The 19221-nt window shown below is 49.0% G+C and overlaps 1 protein-coding gene across 1 annotated transcript; it reads left to right on the top strand.

The window, feature by feature from the left end:
- The first annotated feature begins 4577 nt into the window (after positions 1-4577).
- Positions 4578-16146, top strand: ITFG3 (integrin alpha FG-GAP repeat containing 3). Its single transcript, XM_009881925.1, has 11 exons — positions 4578-4877; positions 5962-6078; positions 6284-6472; positions 10346-10476; positions 12852-12981; positions 13418-13556; positions 13853-13993; positions 14129-14207; positions 14632-14784; positions 15658-15760; positions 15908-16146. The coding sequence occupies exons 1-11, from the start codon at positions 4613-4615 to the stop codon at positions 16117-16119; spliced, it is 1659 nt and encodes a 552-aa protein (XP_009880227.1). The 5' UTR covers positions 4578-4612; the 3' UTR covers positions 16120-16146.
- The last annotated feature ends 3075 nt before the right edge of the window (positions 16147-19221 follow it).

Here is a 19221-nt window from a genome sequence, read left to right as displayed (position 1 = left end):
TAATGCTGGTTCTCCACCTTAGAGAGATTTGTTCTTCCTATCTCTCTCTTGGAAATAGTACTGGATCATGTTTTGCTCTTAACTAAACAGATCGAGTTTCTCTACATGAACCTCTGACTGTAGTGAAAACTGCCCTGGAAAAGAGGCCTTTTCTCCTACAAATGACAGATGTATCGCATTCTAAGGTGACATTTGGGTTGTGTTCTGGAGGAGTTTCTAATCCACTTGCTGTGAATGCTCTGTGGCATGTGTTGTGTCCGCACTGGAGGGTTAAACGTCATTTAAGAAGAACCTCGTGTTTTCAAGAGGTCTGTGTTAATAGGCAAAATAGCAGGTGTGAGGGGAGGGGAAGGGACAGCTGTAGCAGCAGAATGTGGGTGTTTTTCTGTGCCTGCTTTGTCTTTGGTATGGTCTGGATTACAACACATGTCCTTACAAAGGCCGTAGGGATGCAAGCAGGACCAGAGGTACCCCAGCATTGGAAGGGGACGGTCTGCTCAGCGCAGTTCTCCCTGCCAGTCCGTGGCGGTGACTTCATATTGAGAAAGAGTTATGAGCTGCAGATGATCCAGCAAAAGCATAAGCTTGTGTACGCAGTGCAGTCTGAGGGTGTTCAGAGAGGAAAATCTCCTCATTTGGGGGAAATCTTATGTGTTATTTCCTTGTGGCTGGACCATGATGTAAGTGGGACTGCGGAAAAGGGAAAAAATGTCCTGTTAATGTCTTGATGTTGCAGCAGGTGACTGCCCGATGGGTTCGCTGCAGTGCCCTGCCATACATCGGATCAAAGCTCAACAGTCTGCTCGTGGGAGACAGCCATGAAGGGAATGTTCCATCTTACTCAGAGCAAAATGTGGAAGCTGTTTTGTCATTTTTGATTGCAGCTTGGGGCTTTGACAATTTCTAGCTGACAGGAAGGAAAGCTGTAAGGCGCTTAAAACAAAAAAGTACAGAATCAAAACACCCAAATGTTTGGGTTCTTAAAATGGCCAGTCAGAATCTGAGTTCATTGTTCTGTGAAAGATGAAATATGTTGACCATCAAATCTGAGTTATGATATATTGCTAGAACTTTTCCAGGAAGAAGTGGTGCCTGGTGAGATTACAAATGCTGTGGTTTGGTGTTTTATGGGTGGAAAATGAGTTAAGCCTTCTATCACATTGATACTTAAAAGGTTTCTGTCACCAGTCTTTATACATGTGACTGTATGTGGTTCTCTGTACTTGTCAGGCAGTTGTAGCTGACTGGTAATGATAGTTTGTCTCTTGGATTTAGCTGTGGTTTGGCGCTAACCGCTTGCTGCACAAGTTTCACTGGTTTGATTCATATCAGAGCTGTAAATCTGCACTGTAGCTTCTGGAGAAGAGGAAAGTCAGTGCCCCACGAAGGTGAGTAAAGCTGAGGACTCTGTGTTTGTCCTGAACGCAGCATTTTTGCTGTGGGACAGGACGGGGTATTCGTTCCTCCTTGCCTGTGGTTGGGGACTGCTCCTAGCTTGTCCCATTGCTGGGGTTAAGTAGTCTTTAAAGCTTGGGGAGCGATGGGAATGTGTGCACCAGCAAATGAAGCCATATGAGATGCAGATCCTGGCTGTACTGCAGCGCTCTCTGGGCTGTGTGGGTTCAGGTCAGGTCTGTTGCGTGCAGTTTCTAATTATTTCCTTTTCTGTGAAGTCTTTCTCCCATGTTTTCTCACGGTGAGGCCTCCCGTCCCCAAGCAGAGAGGCAGTGTTAGCTACAAGATCTAGTGCATGCAGCCTGTGTTAATATGCAGCAGCACGGGATCCTGTTGCTGCGTATTTCCTTGCAAGGTGCCTGGATGCGATAAACTTTCCAGTGAATTATTTTGTGTCCTCTAACAGCAGGAGACAAAATGCCGGCTGCTAGGGGACAGTAAAATCATCTGAAATGCACACTATCATTTTCTGCTTGTCTTCAATTAAACTGATTACCAGACTTCTTTGTTGTTCAGAGCTCAGACCGTTTCACATGTTGCCAGCATGTACTTTGGCAGCTGCGGGCGATGGGATTTCCTGCATTGTTTGAGTCTTTGCCATTGACCTTTGTGGTCGTTGTTCTGGCACTGCCTCTGCTCTGGCAGGGGTGCAAAGGGCATTATTCAAACCCTGAAAGAAAAGAGAAAGAATTGCTTTAAAGGCATTGAGGGCTCTTTGTAATTGGTGGCTCCTAGGGTCATTGCTGCAAAAGAAGGGGAATTGCTGGGGCTGTCAGGATAATTACCACTTTTTTTATTGTTCTCATCCCAGTCTAGATGACAGTGGTGTGATTTGAAGTGAGTCATAAAAATATGCCTTCCATACAGCGTTGAGATGGTGACCCTTTTGGACTAAGGGTGGGAGAAGCTTGGTTTTGGTTCTTGGGAAGTCCCGTGGGTGCTGGAAACACTCGGCTGCGCCCCAGAGGTTTCCTCGCTCTGCACTGGGGACTGCGACGGGCTCCGTTGGAGATGCCGGTGGGGTTGTACTGGAGCCCTGTCACAGCCCGTGCCGCAGACACTGGTTACTGCAGCGTGTGAGAAGATCCACCTCTCCCTGCCGCTGGAGACGGGCACGCCACAGATACACAAGCCATCTGCCTCATTGCAAGGGAGGCTGCGTAACCCATTCTTGCTGCCGTCCCCCTTTGCAGCAGCGGCAGTTTCTCCGCTCTGGTGAATCATTTGCTCAGCCAGTGCCTGGAGCTTTGTACCTTGAACCTGCTGAAGGTCGGGTGCTCGGCTGGCTCCAGTAACGGAGCAGCGCTCGGCTCACCAGGGCGATGGCCAGGTCGGGGTGTGTGGGGGAAGGCTGAATGCACAGCTCTTCCTTTTCTTCCCCTTTCCATCTGGAGCCTTTCTAGTCTTGTCAGGTGCCTGTGGTTGGACTGGAAGCAGCTGGCCTCGTGGAGGTGTCTCTGGTGTTGCTGGTAGACTGATGCGAAGGGCAGATGAGAGGTCTTTGGTGTTAGATCTTTGGAATAAGATACAACTTCTACATTATTCATTTAATTGCGTGTGCGTGGTATTGTGCAGCTTGAATTAAATTGTCTGGAGCGAGATCTTGTACTCGATGTGCTGTTGTAGAATAAATGCCAGAGTGCTCGGGTTGGACTAAGTGCTTCCAAACTCCAGCCTTATAAGTCCAGCAGTCACCGAAGTTAACTACGGGATTGACAGCAGCGTGCCAGGCTGTCCCGCTCACCCTGTGGGCTCAACCCCTGCCTTGCCATAGGGTCTGTCCCCCCTGTGATTGGTACCCAGAAGAGAAGAGGCCTCTGCAGCTCTTCCTTGTGGTGGGACAGGGAGAACCTGGGGAGGTGAGACCCCCAGTGGAGCTGCAGCTGCCTGAAGGAGCCTGGTCTCCCAAGGGTGACTCTCATCTTGTGTTTCTTTGAACCTGTAAATGAATTTGGGCATGAAACGCGAGATGTAACGAGCCCTATTGTTGTTGGAGTTGAAAGCCCAGGCTCTCTGCGTTGTGTGCTGGTGCTGAGTTTAAGCTATTTTCTGCTGGGGAAGTAAGTTGCTCCAGCGGACAATCCAGGCACGTGACTGCCGGGGCACGGTCATGGAAAATTGGCTCGGTTGCCATGTTTATTTGCTCTGATATAACTTTTTATGACACTGTCATGCAGCTTTTTCCAAGGCTATCGGAATGTATTATTCTTTATTTCTTCTCTTCCGCTATTTTTTTTAAAGAGGCACTATCAGAGAAACCGTATATAACATTTTGTTGTGGATAATGAGTTACAGGCTTCTGTTATCGACTAGGGCTTTTTCCTTTTTTCCTTTTATATAACAAATTCGCACAGAACCCCTCTGTTATTGTAGCTGTAGCTCAAGGTTGTGATTTATAGCAGGAGAAGGTGAAATAGCAGTTGTTAGCTCTTCTTCCATTCTAATGAAGTCAAATTTGCCTGATTTTAGTCTCGACTCCTGCCTTCTTTTTCCTCTGGGGAGGGAAGTAATCGCTCTCTTGCCTTCTGTAGGATTGGGTTGCTAAACTTATCGAGCGGTTTCTCATCTGAGAAGGTGTCGAATAGCTTTGGGTCGTTCCTATACAGAATGCACTGGTGTTTGTTTCTCTCTCGCTCTCCTGGGCAAGCTGAAGTGCTCATTACAGTAGGGAACAGCCATATATTGGGATATAAAGGTCACGAGTGTTTCCTTTCACCTCTGCAGTTGGGAGTCAGACTGACATACCCGGGAGGTGGCAAGAAGATGTTGCAGCAAAAAGAAGCATTTGGTGTGCTTTTTTGCAAGGGAGACCTCCAGACCAGTCAGTCCATTCAGTGTAGAGACTGTAGCCTTCTTTGTCCGGCTCTAGCAGAGCTGATTTCCTCCTCCCTTGAAGAAATAGTGCTATTCCTGCATCCCGCAGTCTCTCCTGGTTGCTCCATGTGGGAGACCTCCAGTACCACCAGCGCATTGTATCCGACTGTGTGACAATATGCTGATTTGCTCAACTCCTGTTAAATGTTTCCAGCGTGAACATCAGGTGGTAACAGAATATTTTGTCATTTTTTTATGTACTCCAAAATCTGTTTTAACTGCTCTTTCCATTGTCACAGGTGCCAGGGAAGAAAGGTGTCTGAATACTGATGAATGAGCTACGATGGATAACAAAGACTCGGAAGCTGAGATCCACCCACTGAAGACTGAGGACGTAAAAGCTCAAGAGAACCATGAAAACTCTGTGGAGAGAAGAATTGTCAGCAAGCAGTCATCGCAACTGTCTCGGCTGTCCCGGTGGCGCACTGCCGCCTTCTTCATCTCGTTATTTCTGTGTCTGATAATTGTGTTTGCTTTCTCATTTATCATTCCTTGCCCAGAGAGGCCAGTTTCAGAAAGAACATGGTTCCGAAACTACGACAATGCAGGTGAGCTTGCTGTAGCAGAATACATACTTACCAACAGTCCTTTGCCTTTATGTGCCACGAATTTGAATTGTGGACCTCTGCCTAAGCGCGATCTGGAGCCTGGCCTGCAGGGATGCTGCCCTTGGGAGCGAGAGCTGTGAATACCTGACCTGGATAAGCAGTGGCCTGTCATAATTGGAATGGCCTTGCAGGAGGTGTTTACAGGATCTAATGGAGAAATTAGGTGCTGCTCTAAAGCGCTAACAAGGTAGCAGGCTGGCTTCATTTGGGGAAAAAAAAATGGGGAGGGGCATCTGGGAATAAATCTTTGTTGAAGTTTAGGGTGTAAAATGTTCCCTTGAAGTTTGAGCTGAGGTTTGGGGACAATTAGGCGTTCTCCCTCTGTCAGTATGACTTTCTAAATTTTCTCCGTGGCTAACAGGAAAGGGAGAAGAGGAATTGCATCTTGGGGTTTTTTTTTTAATAAATTGCACAAATTTGTAGTTGTTTTAGTCGGCTCTTTAGCCTGGGTACTGCTCCCTGGTGGCTCAGCATTCGCTTCTGTGAAAGCTTTTCTTTATTCTTATGTGCGGTGGGTGTGTGCTGGTTGTGCTGTAAACGCAGAGATAGTGCTCACCAGCGGGGACTGAGCTTTGTGTGTTGATGCAGAAATCCCAGGTTCTGCTACTCTGAGCTGAAGAAGGCTGCTTTGAGCTGAGAGTGAGAAAGATGGAATATCTGGGGCTGGGTTTTGTGGGTTTTGTTTGGTTTTTTATTATGTTTCAGGAATAGCAACCTCACACCAAGAGCAGAGTTGTTCTTTCTTCAACATAGTTCATATTCTGGCTGCTTGGCCTTAAAAAAAGACAAATCCTCTGGGGGAGAGCAAATTTAAAAAATCCTTTGGCACTAACTTCCAGTTCTTGGTACTCATGTAGATGGCTTTTTTTAATAGAAAAGCCAATTTGTCCTGAAGTTACACTGTCAGAGATAGAGGCAGTGAGTAGGCCTCTAGGAATTTGTGTTTTGCTCCAGCTAGCTGGAGGTAGCCTGCTGTTGGTGGAGGCAATCCTCACCAGTGCCTGCCTCGTGATCTCTTTTACAGTGGCCTACCAGTTTCTCGCTATAGAAGACGTGAATGAAGACAAAGTGCAAGATGTCGTCTTTGCTTTCAAAGCTGGCAACGGCAGCAGCACCTTCAACGGATCCTGTTTGGATGAAGGTAGCTGATTCAGAAAGAGAAAACCTTGTAGTAAAAGGGCTGTTATTTCTCTTGTAGTTCTAATTAGCGAGGCTGCTGTGGGTCTGGGAGAGAAAACCGGGTTAGCTGGGTGGGGAGAGGAACGGGGCGAGTCCCAGCTCTCGGGTGGTGCGGAGCAGCAAAGGTAGGTGTAGGTAGCGCTCCCTCTGATGTCTTTTCTCTTCAGGTCTGCCTTCTCCGTGTGCCTTCGTTGCTGCTGTGTCTGGCACAAACGGCAGAGCGCTCTGGGAGAGGCCTGTTGCTGAGGAGGTTGAGTGGCTGCAGTGTGGCATCAAGCAGCTCGGGGGGGCCGAGGCCCCGGGTTGCCTGGTCGTGGGGAAGCCCGTGTCTCTTACGGCAGTTGACCCGCGGACAGGTGAGTGGGGAGCAGAGTACTGCTGCCATACCGGGGACGGTGCTACCTCCTTTCCTCACCTGGTGACCTTCAGACCTCGGAGGCTGGGGGCGTCAGCGTGACATGACTTGCTGGTACATGAACAGTGGGCACAGGGTATCTGTTATCTTGAAAACTTTGCCATTGAGAGAATCTCCTGTTCTCTCAGCCTGTCTGTTCCAAAGGCTGGACTCTGTTGTGGTGGTTTGTGCCAGCCACTGTATTATAACAACAACTTTTCGACGGCTTTTGAAACGGGAGAAGCAGTCACTAGCTGTGAATGTTACTCGATACTCTCAGGGGTTGGACACAAACCCGCAATGTTTCTCAGTTGTTTGCGTGTGAGTGGTGGGACTGCCTACAGTGGGAAGAGGAGTGGGAGTTTTAGGCATTTATGATTTTAAAGTCATCAAGGAGAGCACTTAGGATAAGTTACTCGCCAGTTTTTGTAGTCCAGGCTTTTACCTGGTTTCTCAGGAAAGCCACCTTCATTTCTGATCCTATAGAAATTCGTCATCTTGCCTAACGTGGGGTGCGGGTGAAGACTGCCTGTATTTCTCTAGGAACAGGGCAGTGACCGTCTATTGCACCTTGAACCTTCTTTGCTGATGACCCCTGAAATACGTTTCCATTTTGGGGGTCACTGCTTCAAAGCTTCTAAACAATTCATGTTCTCCCTTGAAAACATGCTTAGGATCCCATCCTCTGGTATTGAACCCCTCACACCCTATTTTCCAGAAATTGGGAGAGAGAAATAGCAAGAGGTATAGCTCTAAGGAATCTGAGGAAAATCTTGTGTAGCTTTTAATTTCCAGTGTAGATGGAAGAGTAGACACACACAGAGCTGGAACGCTTCTGTACCAACTGAGATACCTTAGCACCGTTTCCCTCATCAATAGGCTTTAGCACAGGATATTTATAGACTACTAATGAAATAGTTGCTTTTAGGTCAAAGTGTAGAAAGGTGGCTGCTGAGCCAAAGGCGTGTAACTAAAGACAGCAATAAAGAAATAGCACAAGCGTAGAGAGAAGGAACCAGGCTAAGCCGCAGGTCACAGCAACAATATGGTACGAACACATTCCATAGATAAAATCAAGGGATGAAAAATTGCTTCAGATAGAAAAGTGAGTAACACAGAAGTTGACATATTTGATACTTTTTTTGCGATTACGTAGGTTAAAAGGGGTTTCTCAGTGTAGTTGGCTGTTACTGAGGGTTAGGAGGGTGGATCAGAATAAAATGTATTTAAATAGGCTAAATGTATTTAAAGTGGCAAAGTCTGACTTACATCACATTGTGCTAAAAACAGTAGCCAGAACAATCTTTAGCTGTTAATGATTCATCGTAGTGGAGGATTGGTGAGATTCCAGGGCTCTGGGGCTGCCTAGCCACTGCCTGTAGGATTGAAGAGATAGGCAGATTATCTTCTGAAAGTGTCTGATGTGGGTTTGATCTTTAAATGCTGATAAAGTTAGTGCTTTTCTATCAATTTGAGTTGTGTTAAGTCTCGCTTTCTTCATTGCCAGAATAAGTGACCTGAGCAAAGAGAGGGAAGGTGTAGGATTGCATGCTCCTCTGTGTGGGACATCTAACATTCCTGCATGTTTATCTTACAAGCCAACTGGGACACGAGAGCTTAAGATTAGCTGTTTGAGGTCAAAGCAAAAGTCTGTGTAGCTTCGTATTCCACCTCTGCCAGGGCAAGAAACAGAGTCTGGAGGAAGAAGGACAGGAGGAAGTGTTTTGTTACACCTTCTCTCTTCACCTTATCCTCCAGCAGCCTGCGTTGTGAGCCCGGTGAGCACTTCTGGTCTCCTAAGGGATGTGGCAGAAAGGGGACTACAATGATCAGATGTATGAAATTGCTTCTGTGCAAGAAATCACTAAGTAAACCAGAAGTCCAGCCTGGAGAATGTGCGACAGGGAGAAATGAGTCTATAAAATTAGGAGTGCTGAGTAGAAGAACAGGGAATGATGGTTTCCTGTTGCAGTTCTTCATTGCTCCGTGGTTCTTTTATCAAGCGATAGGTTCAGAAAAAAACAAAAGGGGATACTTCTTCACATCCACTGTATGGTGGATGCCAGGAGCTTACAAGTGTTTAGTAGACAAGTGGGCAAGGGCTTGGGCGAGGGGTCTAACACTGCTTGGTAGAAAAGACCTGCCTTTAGCTGAGATAGCGTGTGAGCTGCAGACTGGGAGAGCGGTCTTTGGATGTGTGTCTGGACCTCATCCAGCCTGAAGCCAGCGCTCCTGCTTTGTGTCCTCTGCGGCCGCTTGAAGTGAGAGCTGAACTCAGTCATCTAAGTCCTAATTTTATTATTCCTTCCGGACCAAAAAAAAAAAAGTCCCTTTCACCCAGGTTAGATTTGCTGTCTGCGCACTTGTCTCATTTCCATCTTGGCTTCTGTTGCCGTGCTTCTGCTGTGACCTCGGGCTGTGCGGAAGCATGGTAGCACTCTAGACGTCAGACAGGATAGTCCCATCTCCTGTTGAAGCAGCAGGATGGGACTGGATTCACAGTTCACGCTCTTTGGGGGTTGTGTTAGACCATGAAAGCTTCTCAGGTCCTTTGTGTTGAATCCATCTCACTGTTACCTGTTTCTGTTAAGTCATACTGCTCTTCTAAGAGAGTAAGGTGCTTCCTCCAAAATTATATCCACTGTCTTACCAGCAAAGAATAGAGCCGTATGCGAATTTCATCAGCCTGGTCTTACTGTTGTAGCTTTGGACTGTGCTGAGGCCAGGATATAGTTATTTAAAACTTAAGTTCTCTCTTTCCTTTGCCTGCTCGGTTTCCGGGGGTAAAATTCTTCGCCTTCCCATGATTTCCTAAGGGCACTCTTCTACTTCACATCTGTTGTCATAGTAACAAATCCAAGTATTTTTTTCAGAGTTTCAGTAAAAGCTTTGGGGAATCCTACTGGAAATACAGCCTGCCTTAAATTATTGCAGACAGCTCAGGTAGTAATTCCTTGGCCTTCAGTACAACTGCCTTCCTGACAAAGAGCAGGTGATTACTTTGCATTCCTGAAATGATAAGTGCTGTCTGTGATACCGGTTTAAGGGGAGGGTAAACATTTCCTCTCTGAGCACCTAGTTAGTCACTTAAGTCTTCCTTAAAAAGAACCCCCCAATGGTCTCTCCCCACACCAAATTCCACTGGACAGTAACTGGAAAGTGGCCAGCAGCCCTGGGCAGAGTGTATGGAGTGGAGTCACTCAACTGGCCTGGAGCTGTTGAAGAGAAACCCACCCCCCACACATACCGTTTTTTAAAAAACAAGGCTTTGCTACCTCTATTTACAAACAAGTTTGAGTGTGCTGTGTGTGTCCTTCAAAGGAGGGCAAGGTGGGATGTGAACTGAGTTGTGGCTGGTCGTGTCAGCGTGGAGCATCTGCAGGAGGCACGTTGCAGCAAAAAAAAAAAAAAAAAAAGGTTTTGTTGGGAGTAGCTGCAACACTGTGGTCACAATTCAGCAGCTTTACGGTCCTAAAATGTCTGCGCAGATTTAAATACACAGCAGCAAGGTTTTCGATCACAAAAAAGGATTCTCCACGCCGTGTACGTGCTGGGAAGCTTGTTAATCCAAGGCAAGAGAAAAGCAAGCTGTTCTCTGTGCCCAGGAAGTTTGGGTGCATTTGTGCAGGCAGCTAGAATTACTTTCCAACAGAAGTTGAAATTGTGGATACTGGGACTCATCTGAAATGCAATGAACTACCCCGTGATGAGCGTATGGCGCTGATGGGCTGCAAATGGCTGGCTACTGCAAAGTATTTGGAGGAGCAGGGGCGTTAAAAGCCTTTCAACCTAAAGTGTGTTTTAGTGAATGTTTCCCAATAACTCTGTCTTCTAGGGGAGGTTCAGTGGAGACAGTCCAGTGACTTTGGAGCTAATTATACTGTGCTGACTCCCGTGTCAGTGATTCCAGATGTGGATAGTGACGGAGTTCAGGACCTGATACTCTTTATTGCTACAGGAGATAAGGTATGTCACTCTGAAGCTATGATAAACCCAGTGGCCAGACCACAGGGCATGGCAGGAATGTTACTTGTTTTGATCTTGTAGTCTTAAGAGGAAGTGTCCAGAGGCTTCTGATATCTGTGGGTTTGGGGTAGGTTCTCTCCCACCCTGCAGATGTACTCCCAAATCAATGCAAGTGTTTTATGGTTTAAAAAAGAAAAAAGCTGGCCAGGAATCCCTCCCCAGGAATCCGTACTCCTTTTCAGTCTGCGCTCCTCACTGTGTGTTCCTGGGCTGCGTGTGGGGTGAGCCTAGGTGAGATGAGCTTGCAGTTTTCTGGGACTCTGCTCAGAGAAGTGGAAGTGAACAAACCCTGACGGGTTTGGCTCTTAGATCAAAGCACAGCTGACAGCCAGAGCTTTTATACCACCACTGCCCTTTTCTGATACCTTTCCTCTCTCTGCCCGTGGTCTGTTTTGCTCGGCTCTCTTCCTAGTGTCACTGCGCTGGTTAATTCTGACTTGGGTTCATTTAGTGAAATAGCTGCCATTTCTTAGAGGGGGAAAGTCGTGGAGCTAAAAGTCTTTTTATACTAAAACATCTGCATCCATGATTGAGTGGTACGGCATCGTCTGCATGTGCGATCAGTCCTGTTTAAAGCATACAGAAGTTACGGTTCCCTGCAAATCTGAATGGAGGAGTGGGAGCTCCGTGTCCTCATCATACCATAACACTCCATAAGCAAATAGGGTTTTGCTGTCCGAGGCATTGTTGTTGCCAGAGTCATCAGAAATTCTATCCTCTGCGACTCCTACGTTTCTCTTCTGTTTTCTTTCCTCCCTGCTTTTGCTATCCCAGTTATCTCAAGACTTTTTTTTTTTTTTTTAATCTTAGGCGGCCAAGAAATGTTTGAATGTAGTCTCTGTTCTGCAAGACTGCCTTTTGATTTGTTTTCCATTTAACCTCTCTAGCTATCTTGGTATGAAATCCCTTCCTCCCTCCGGACTTGGCAAGCACTCTGTCAACTTAAGTAAAAGTATGTTCTTTTTTGAGAAATCACGCAAAATGTAGGGAGCTTGAGTGGAGCTCTGCAGCTTGGAAAAAGGCAGTCTTATCGGAAGGGAGACTCAGAACTTAAGTAAATTAGCTTTGTAGCTAACGGGCTGAAGTTGAACGTTATAATATGCCGCTCTTTCCTGAAATGGCCGAGCTTTGAGCCGTCTGTGGGGAAGGGTCTGTGTGCAGGGGATTTAGATGGCAGCTTTTTCTGAGAGTCTTATTGACCCCTACCTGCTGCAAACTTCAGCACAAATACATGCGGGAAAATACGACGTTTTTCAGGATACATCGCCTGTAGCAGTACATAGAGGTATTAAGCAATACGGTGAGTACGGTGGTGTGTATTGTCACTCGCTGTATGAATACCTTTGGCTGTTGCTGTCCCAGGGCAGATGCTGAACCCGGGCTTGTGGGTAAAGGTGAAGCTGATCTACAAGAGCTGGTATGTGTCTCCTCCCAGTGCAGGAGGCTGGGAACAGCTGATGGATACGTTGTTCTCCTTCTCCAGCTGTGTTCTTCATTCTCCCCGGTAAACTCTGTCCCTTATTCGCCTGCCAGACTCTTCAGATTCACTTCGAGAGCAGCAGATTTCCTTCTCTTTCCCAGTCTCCCCCTCTCAAGGAAGAGGGAAGGGTTCCTGCCTGACTCAGCATCTCTGATGAGTGTTGTTTATTTCAATCTGTTGTTTCTCTTTTCCCTGGTGTGCATTGCTCTCCCCAGACTATGACTGTTGCCCAGACATTTGAATCTAATCCTGATTTTAGCCTTCATTCTCCTGGGTGAAATGTTTTTAGTGGATTCTGTTACCCTGCACAAAGAATATAAGGAAACCTGTCAGCTCTTTCATCCCCTTGGACCCGTGTCAGCCTTAGGAGGAGTAGATTAGGGCACTTAAAATATTTAGCAGAGCTACCGTGCGAAGCCAAGTTTCCCCTGCGTCCATATGCTGCTTTGCTTCTGCCTTTAGGTCCTCTCCATCCTTGTCGCTGCTCAGTGGGCTTGAATCGATCGTTGCTGTCATTAGCAGAGCTGGGGCTTGCTGTTTGGCAGTCCCAGCCTGCAGGGCAGGTGGTTGGCAGAGGTATTAAAATCTCGGGGCAAGTGGCTGTGCTAGAAGTGGTTTTCAAACTTGCAAAAGTATTCACAGCAGAGGGATCATCTAACTCGTGCCCACACCTCCAGAACCAGGGAGAGACTTTTCATCCGAGCTATGCTGTTCCCATTCAGCTGCTGTTCAGTACCAACTGCTCAGAAGCTTTGGAAAACAGTCGAGTTGGAGCAGTAACAGTGTGATGCAGCTTTAACCTTTTTTTTTTTTTTTTAATCCCTTGCCTGCATAGATTAAGACCTTCATCCATTCAGGAAAAAATGGCAAACAGATTGGCTCGGCTGGAAGCCTGAACATGGATGGGAAAGCTCGTTATATCAGGCTGAACCTGGACTCCTCCTCCTACTTCCTTTTCTATACAGGTACAGTTCTGTTTGTGAATTCGATCTGAAAGAGTGATTATAACTGTGAAATCAGGATCACTAACCAGTTGTCTGTTTTGCATTCTTAAAAGCTGTGTCATGCTTTCACCTAGCAAAAGAGCTATTCAAGGCTAAGAGAAGGGGGGGATTCTGCTTATACTAAGGTTTGTTATGTACTATAGTAATTTTACTTGAAAAATGTTGGGAATGTAAGGTTTAAGTAGTCATTTATAGCAAATGATTACTGTGAAGCACTTGGATTATGGACAGATAATATGTTAAAAGCATTCAAAAGCGGGCTTGAGTCTCAAAATACCACTACAGCTCTATGATGCAAGCCCTAAAAATATAGTTGATCTGCCAGATCTGGAAAACCGTAGAGTTCAGAGCAAGGGCAGGATAACTTATCTCCCTCATTCTTCCTTTTTTTGCACAGAAAACTCTCTCTATGCATATTCCCTGAAAGATCTCTACAGTGCAGCAACTGGGATGGAAATTAAGCTTCCCAGCCTTGAGCAAGACCCTCAGTGGGAGAAGAACATTGACCGCACCACACACCGCTTATCCCTTCTCAGGTGTGAGACTATGTCTTGGTTGACGTGTATTAGGAGGGTACCGGTGTTCCTGACAGGATGGCCCGTTGTGGCTTTGTTCTTTCCTGGCTACTTGACTTTTGGACTAGGAGCGCATCCAAAGCTTGGGGAGAGGGCTGGTGTTGATGGCCATGGTCAGGGTCAGGGTCAGGAAAGGAGGGAAAGCAGGCTGGGGGTTCCTATTTGCATTTATTGTGCAGGGAAAAAAACCCAAAACCTCACAATAACCTCACCGCCCACAGTCTAGAAAGTGTAATCATTTCTGTGTCCTTGTTCAGCTCTGGAGACATTCGTTACCTGGCAAAAATTCCTGGGCAGTCTCGGGAGAACATCTTGGTTGTAAAGTCAGAGATGGCTACGCTGATCAATGCACAAAATCTTCAGACTTTGTGGACCCTCAATGTGTCCCGTGTTGTGAGGTAATGTTACTCATGGGGGTTGGATGAGGCATTTCCAGGCTCCCAGCGGGAGGACAGAGGCTGCTCTGAAAGAACAAGGTATGCCTGAGCCTTCAGGGTGTGTTATGATCTGTCCGTTCTCTTTCTCGCCCTTAGTGAGCCGCTGCTTGGTTACTACAAACCTGATGTTCTTGGCATTGTCCTTGAGAGTGAAATTGGACCCAACAGAAAGAAGGTTTGGACACATTTCCTTTTAACTTGCCTCTTCTCTGCGTGTCTTGGCTCAAGCACGCATTTGAGTCAAGGGCAGCTGGTGGGATGTGTTCCCTCTGGCTGATTTTAGGAAGCTCTAGGCTGGGAAAGGAGCTCTTTCAACAGGTTATTGAAGCCAGCTCAGGCACTTTAATTCTCTTCTCAGCAAGAGGCTTCAGTGACAGAGCTTTGAACCCCTTGAAATAGCTGCAAAATGTGTGACTTTAATGTGGTCCGCCCGAGGTCTCACAGCTCTGTGATGCTCAGCTTCACGTATTTCCACATCTTCCCATGTGTCAGATACTTGTTCCTATAGACAGTGTGGGGTAGAGATGGCTGACTTGACTTTTCTCTCATGGCTTGTTAGCGTTCTTTGGTATGAGTTCCTTTGCTTTCTTCCCTGCTAGGTTATGATTGTTGAGAGTGGATCTGGAGCAGTCCAGTGGGACCTGAAACTGAACTCAAGAGCGGAGAGCCCTGGGCCAGCCACGCTTTCTACTGCTGATCACCGGTCCACCTTCCTCATCTGGGGTGAATACCAGGTGGCAGGAAACGAAACGGTGAGTAGTGCTGCTGAATGGTTGCTATTCTCCAGACTTTGGGCCAGAACTGGGTGGAGCTACGTCTTTTTTTCCAGTGTTCACATTCACATCTCTCTGTGCCACTAATGCTGCAGCCTCCTGCACTGAGTGTGGGGTGGCTCACCCGTCTGGGCTGCTACAAGCAAGCAGACCTTTGCCTGTGATCTGTGTCCTCGCGATGTCCATAGCAGTGTCCCTGCTAGCAGCTTGTGGTGGCACCAGCAGCTTTTGTCATCTTCAGGCTGGCTATATAGAGAAAAGGGACTTTGTGGCTCTATGAGCAAAGTCACTGGATTGCCCAGAGCCCTGCCTCAGTGTGGTACTGTAGGTGAGGCGAGAGGCTGCTGGCTTGCTGCTGCTGAAGTTGCTGCTGTTTGGCCTGGAGCCTCCTGCGCGCAGTGATCTCCCATGGCCATGTGAATGTCTTCTCTCTGTGCCGAGGCGGTCTCCGACAGCCTCGAGGCACAGCTCAGCTGCTCAGCAGAGCCCTCTGGGGCAGTGGCTGGCAGCATTAGTGACAGGTCATGTCTTGGAGGATGCCTGAGCACCAGCTGAGCTTCCTCTGCTTTCCTCGCGTAACTCGACCAGCCCTCAGGCAAAAATCTGTCTCCTGCCTGGAGCAGACAGGCCTCCTGTTTGCAGGAAGCTTGGGGTGGGGAGGAGAGCACCAAGCGGTAAGCAAAATCCCGACACTTAGTTCTAGTGGCATCAGACAGGATGAGTTGGGCAGACATGGACAAGTATCTGACTGGATGTATTCTGTCGAGCATGAGTAATAGCTGAGCCTGGTGCTGGTGTTGTCTCTGGGATAATGTGTGGGTCCGTGTCCTGATTGTGTGCTGTTGGTTGCAGAGCTCCAGAGCTCCTCTCCAGAAGCTGTATCTTTTCCATCCTTCCTACACTAATGTCCTGTTGGAGCTCCGCAATAGCACAGACCAAATAATTGCATTCAATGGTAAGTCCTCTCCTTCCAGCCCTCCAGCGAGGAGGTGCAGGAGGACACTGGCCTTCTGGTGCCTCCTGGACTCTGCGGGTGCGTGGTGTTGGCTCTGGTGGCCACAGAGACCTTAGGCTGGACTTTTCCCTCTGCTCTGCATTACAGCCATGCTGTTCGAGCGGAGCCGTCATGCCTGCTACGTGCTGTTGAGGGGCCCTCAAGCCAGCGAGGAGCCAGGGTCGGTGTCTCTGATGAAGCGTAAGCTGAAGGAGGATGTCTCGGAGAGCAGGGTGATCTGGCTGAGCCAGGTGGCTGTGGACAGCGAGCAGTACATCCGGGACCGCCTCTACAGGATGCGATTCCACAGCCGAGTGTGAGCTTGCCGAGAGAGGGGGAGAAGCTGCCCTGGCCACCTCCAAGCTGCCTCTCCTCCACAGCCGTGCTCTTAGCAAACCATCATGAATTCAAATGGGAAGCTGCCTTTCTCGATCTGCAAACCAAAGCGTGGCTGGCAGGGAAGCACCCCCAGTGTCTGGGGACGCCCGGGCTGTGGGGGCAGCTGCCAGTGTATCTGTCCTCAGAGCTGATGGGACTTCAGTGCCTGGCCGCCACTGAAGTGTCGTCAGCTCGGGGAAGAGGGCTTTCCCCTCCATCCTTTTGCACCTGCAGAACTGTGCTGACTCAGCCTGTGTCTGGAGGAAAACACATGCTTGCTGGGGATGCCGGAGATGATTATTTCTTGGGTGCTTGCGTGAGAAGTGGAGCTTCGATGTGTGGTGTTAGATTTCCTTTCTGAGTCAGCTCTCCTGGCTGTGGCTGTGCTTGGCTGCAAGTTGAGTTGTAATTGCACTCTCCTGGATTTGGGCCACTGCTTTGGTAGTTGTGGGGTGTGTGTAGTGATAGACCCCAGCTGCGGCTGATGATGTGGCTAGGTGTCACCCCAGCCAGCAGACCGCAGGTTAAAGTGTCATTCTGCTTAGAAAATGGCCTTTTCTCCATGTGCCCCACTCTGCAGTCACAAGGCTATTCCTGTGTCTGTCTCCTCTGCCGCTTCCTCTCCAGCCAGGCTGTGCGGTGCTGGTGACACAGAAGGGAGCTGGTCTCCCCCCTGATTTATGCATCAACGTTCCTGCCTGTCCCCGATCTGATTATAGGTGAGAGGAAAACCGCCCTGAGTCCACGCTGGCTGGTCCCTGCTGGTACAGACACCAGTTCTACTGTTTTTGAGGTGCCGGGGGATCTAGGACATTTTTTTGAGTAGAATTGCACTTTAACCTTTTCTGGAAGCTGGGCTGGCTGCTTTGGGGAGCCCTGTGCGTGTCTGGCAATATCACCTCTCCTGCAAATGCTCTTTCAGTCTTGCAGCTGCTGAGGAGCCTTCTCCAAGCACTGTCCCCTCTGCCAGGAGGTGGGCAGGCTGTAGGACGGGCATGAGCCACTCGGGGAAAATGACACAAGCTGTCTCTGCCGCGCAGCTCCAGAGAGGGCTCTGCGCTCCCTCCCTGCCCTCAGAATCAAAGTGATGCTGGGTGAGGATCTTCGGGTGCTCTTCTGCCTGTCCAGCCTGGTAGTCCGAGGGAATGGGACTGATTGCTGTGTGAGGATGATGTCTCCCCTGGAGACTTCTGTAGCGTGGGGTGTGTGCTCTGTCTTGTTCCTTGGTGGGTGCCAGTGTGGACTGTAGAAACGAGGTGCAAAGCCTGGAAAATGGTTTGAATCGGCTGCTCAGTCTGTCCTGAAAGCCGCAGCCCCCCCCCCAGCCACACTGGGACACAAGCCCTGTCCACATGCTGCTGGGTGTCTGTCTGACTGCTGAGAGGAGGGTGGACAGAAAACACACACCCTAAAAATAACCTCTCTCACATTTTGCGGTGCCGGAGGGCGTTTGGCCATCCCTTGCGTAGTCTCAGATTGGGGTGTGTGTGGAAATACTGTAGGGTGAGAAAACTTATGCCGGGTTGTGTAGGGTTGAGCATCGGTTCTTCTCTTGTGGCAAGCGCTGAGCTTTGACCTGCCGCAGGGCAGCTCCTGGCCCCGGCAGCTGCTGTCACCCAGGCTCGTGCCCACAGCTTCGGCTCTCCCAGTCTGGCAGCAAAATGAGCTTGCAGCATCGGAGGTCTGCCTGGACGCTCACCTCCTGCTTCCAGCTGGCCCGGTGGTTGCCTAAAAGGTGCCCTGGCTCCCTCTGCCCTGTGACCCGTGGCTTGAGCAGTCAAGGGAGCCGTGTAGGATGGGTGCTGCTGACCTCTGCAGAGCTGCGCTGCTGGTGGAGCCCAGTCCTGAGGCCTCCGGGCTGTGCAGGAAGCCGGGGATGCTCCCGGGAGAGCAGTCCTCAACCCCCAAGGCACCCTGAACTCAAAACGGTGGGTTTCCCCCTCTGCTCCTCTCTTTCCGAGCACTTCTCTGAGTCTGAGGTGCGGGGAGACTCCCCTGCCATGTCCCCTAGCTTAAGCTCAGCGTCATAAAGACCTGAAGCCCGGCAGCCCGCGCCAGCGTTGCAGGGATCACGGGCTGCGCCAGCGCCGCAGAGCCCGGGTGGTGAGGGCCGGATTCAGCCTGCCTTTCCACCGGCTGGAGCAGAGCTGGGAGCGTGGCTGTGGGAGCCGGGCAGCGGGAGCCCCAGGCTCGTGTGCTACTCCCATCTGTGTGTTGGATGCGGATTGTATCCCACTGAAATTCCCGGGTAGGGAGCGAGGTGCCCTGGCCGTATTCTCACCGCGATTGCAGCGTCTCGGTGCTCTCACTCCTCCGATCCCTACCCAGACCTGACCTTTCCTGTGGGCACACTGAATGTTCCTTCAGGGGAGCTGGATTTTTGGCTCTGCAGGGGGCTTTGTCCATTAATGTTTCCAGATACTTTGGAAACGCAGATTTCCCTCTGGCAGCTCAATTAAACGCATCAGTGCCAAACCAGCACCTTCTTAACAAAACAAGTCATTTTCCCAGCTTATTTCCCTGTGTAATTGGTTTTTTTTGCAGTATTTAATGAATGACTTTGTGCCTTGATTCAATAACTCAGATGGGTGATGATGGCATATATCACTGTGTTATGTATTAGTGTGTTTTTTAACACTAAGACCGTTTGGTTTGGTTCTTTAACTTATTGCAAATTGTGCCCTGTAGGACTTGGTCTAACCGGAATGGTTTCAATAAATCCTCTTTTGCATTGTTTGTAAATGGTGCCCGGCTTTTGTTGTCGCAGCTGAGGTTACGCAAGACTCCCAGGGATTTTTTTTGGCAGCCCTTTGTGTGCGACTTCCCGAAGGCAGAAAGCCCAATTTTGGGGAGGGATCCAGGTGTCCTGGTGATGCTTTGATGGTTGAGCTGGCCCCGAGGCGCTGCCGGCCGCCCTGTCCTGCTGCAGGCAGGTGATGGACCAGGAGAAGGGAGCTTGGGAGGGAGGCTGGAGTTAGATAACCAAGCTGGGCCAACCCGGCTCTGCTCCCCCCGCCGGGGGCTCCGTGACCTGGTTTTACACC

This window comes from Charadrius vociferus, unplaced genomic scaffold (genome assembly GCF_000708025.1).
Source record: "Charadrius vociferus isolate BGI_N301 unplaced genomic scaffold, ASM70802v2 scaffold593, whole genome shotgun sequence".
In the NCBI taxonomy this organism is placed as follows: domain Eukaryota; kingdom Metazoa; phylum Chordata; class Aves; order Charadriiformes; family Charadriidae; genus Charadrius; species Charadrius vociferus.
Note: the sequence above shows the minus strand (reverse complement) of the source record. Positions and strands in the feature narration are given on the sequence as shown.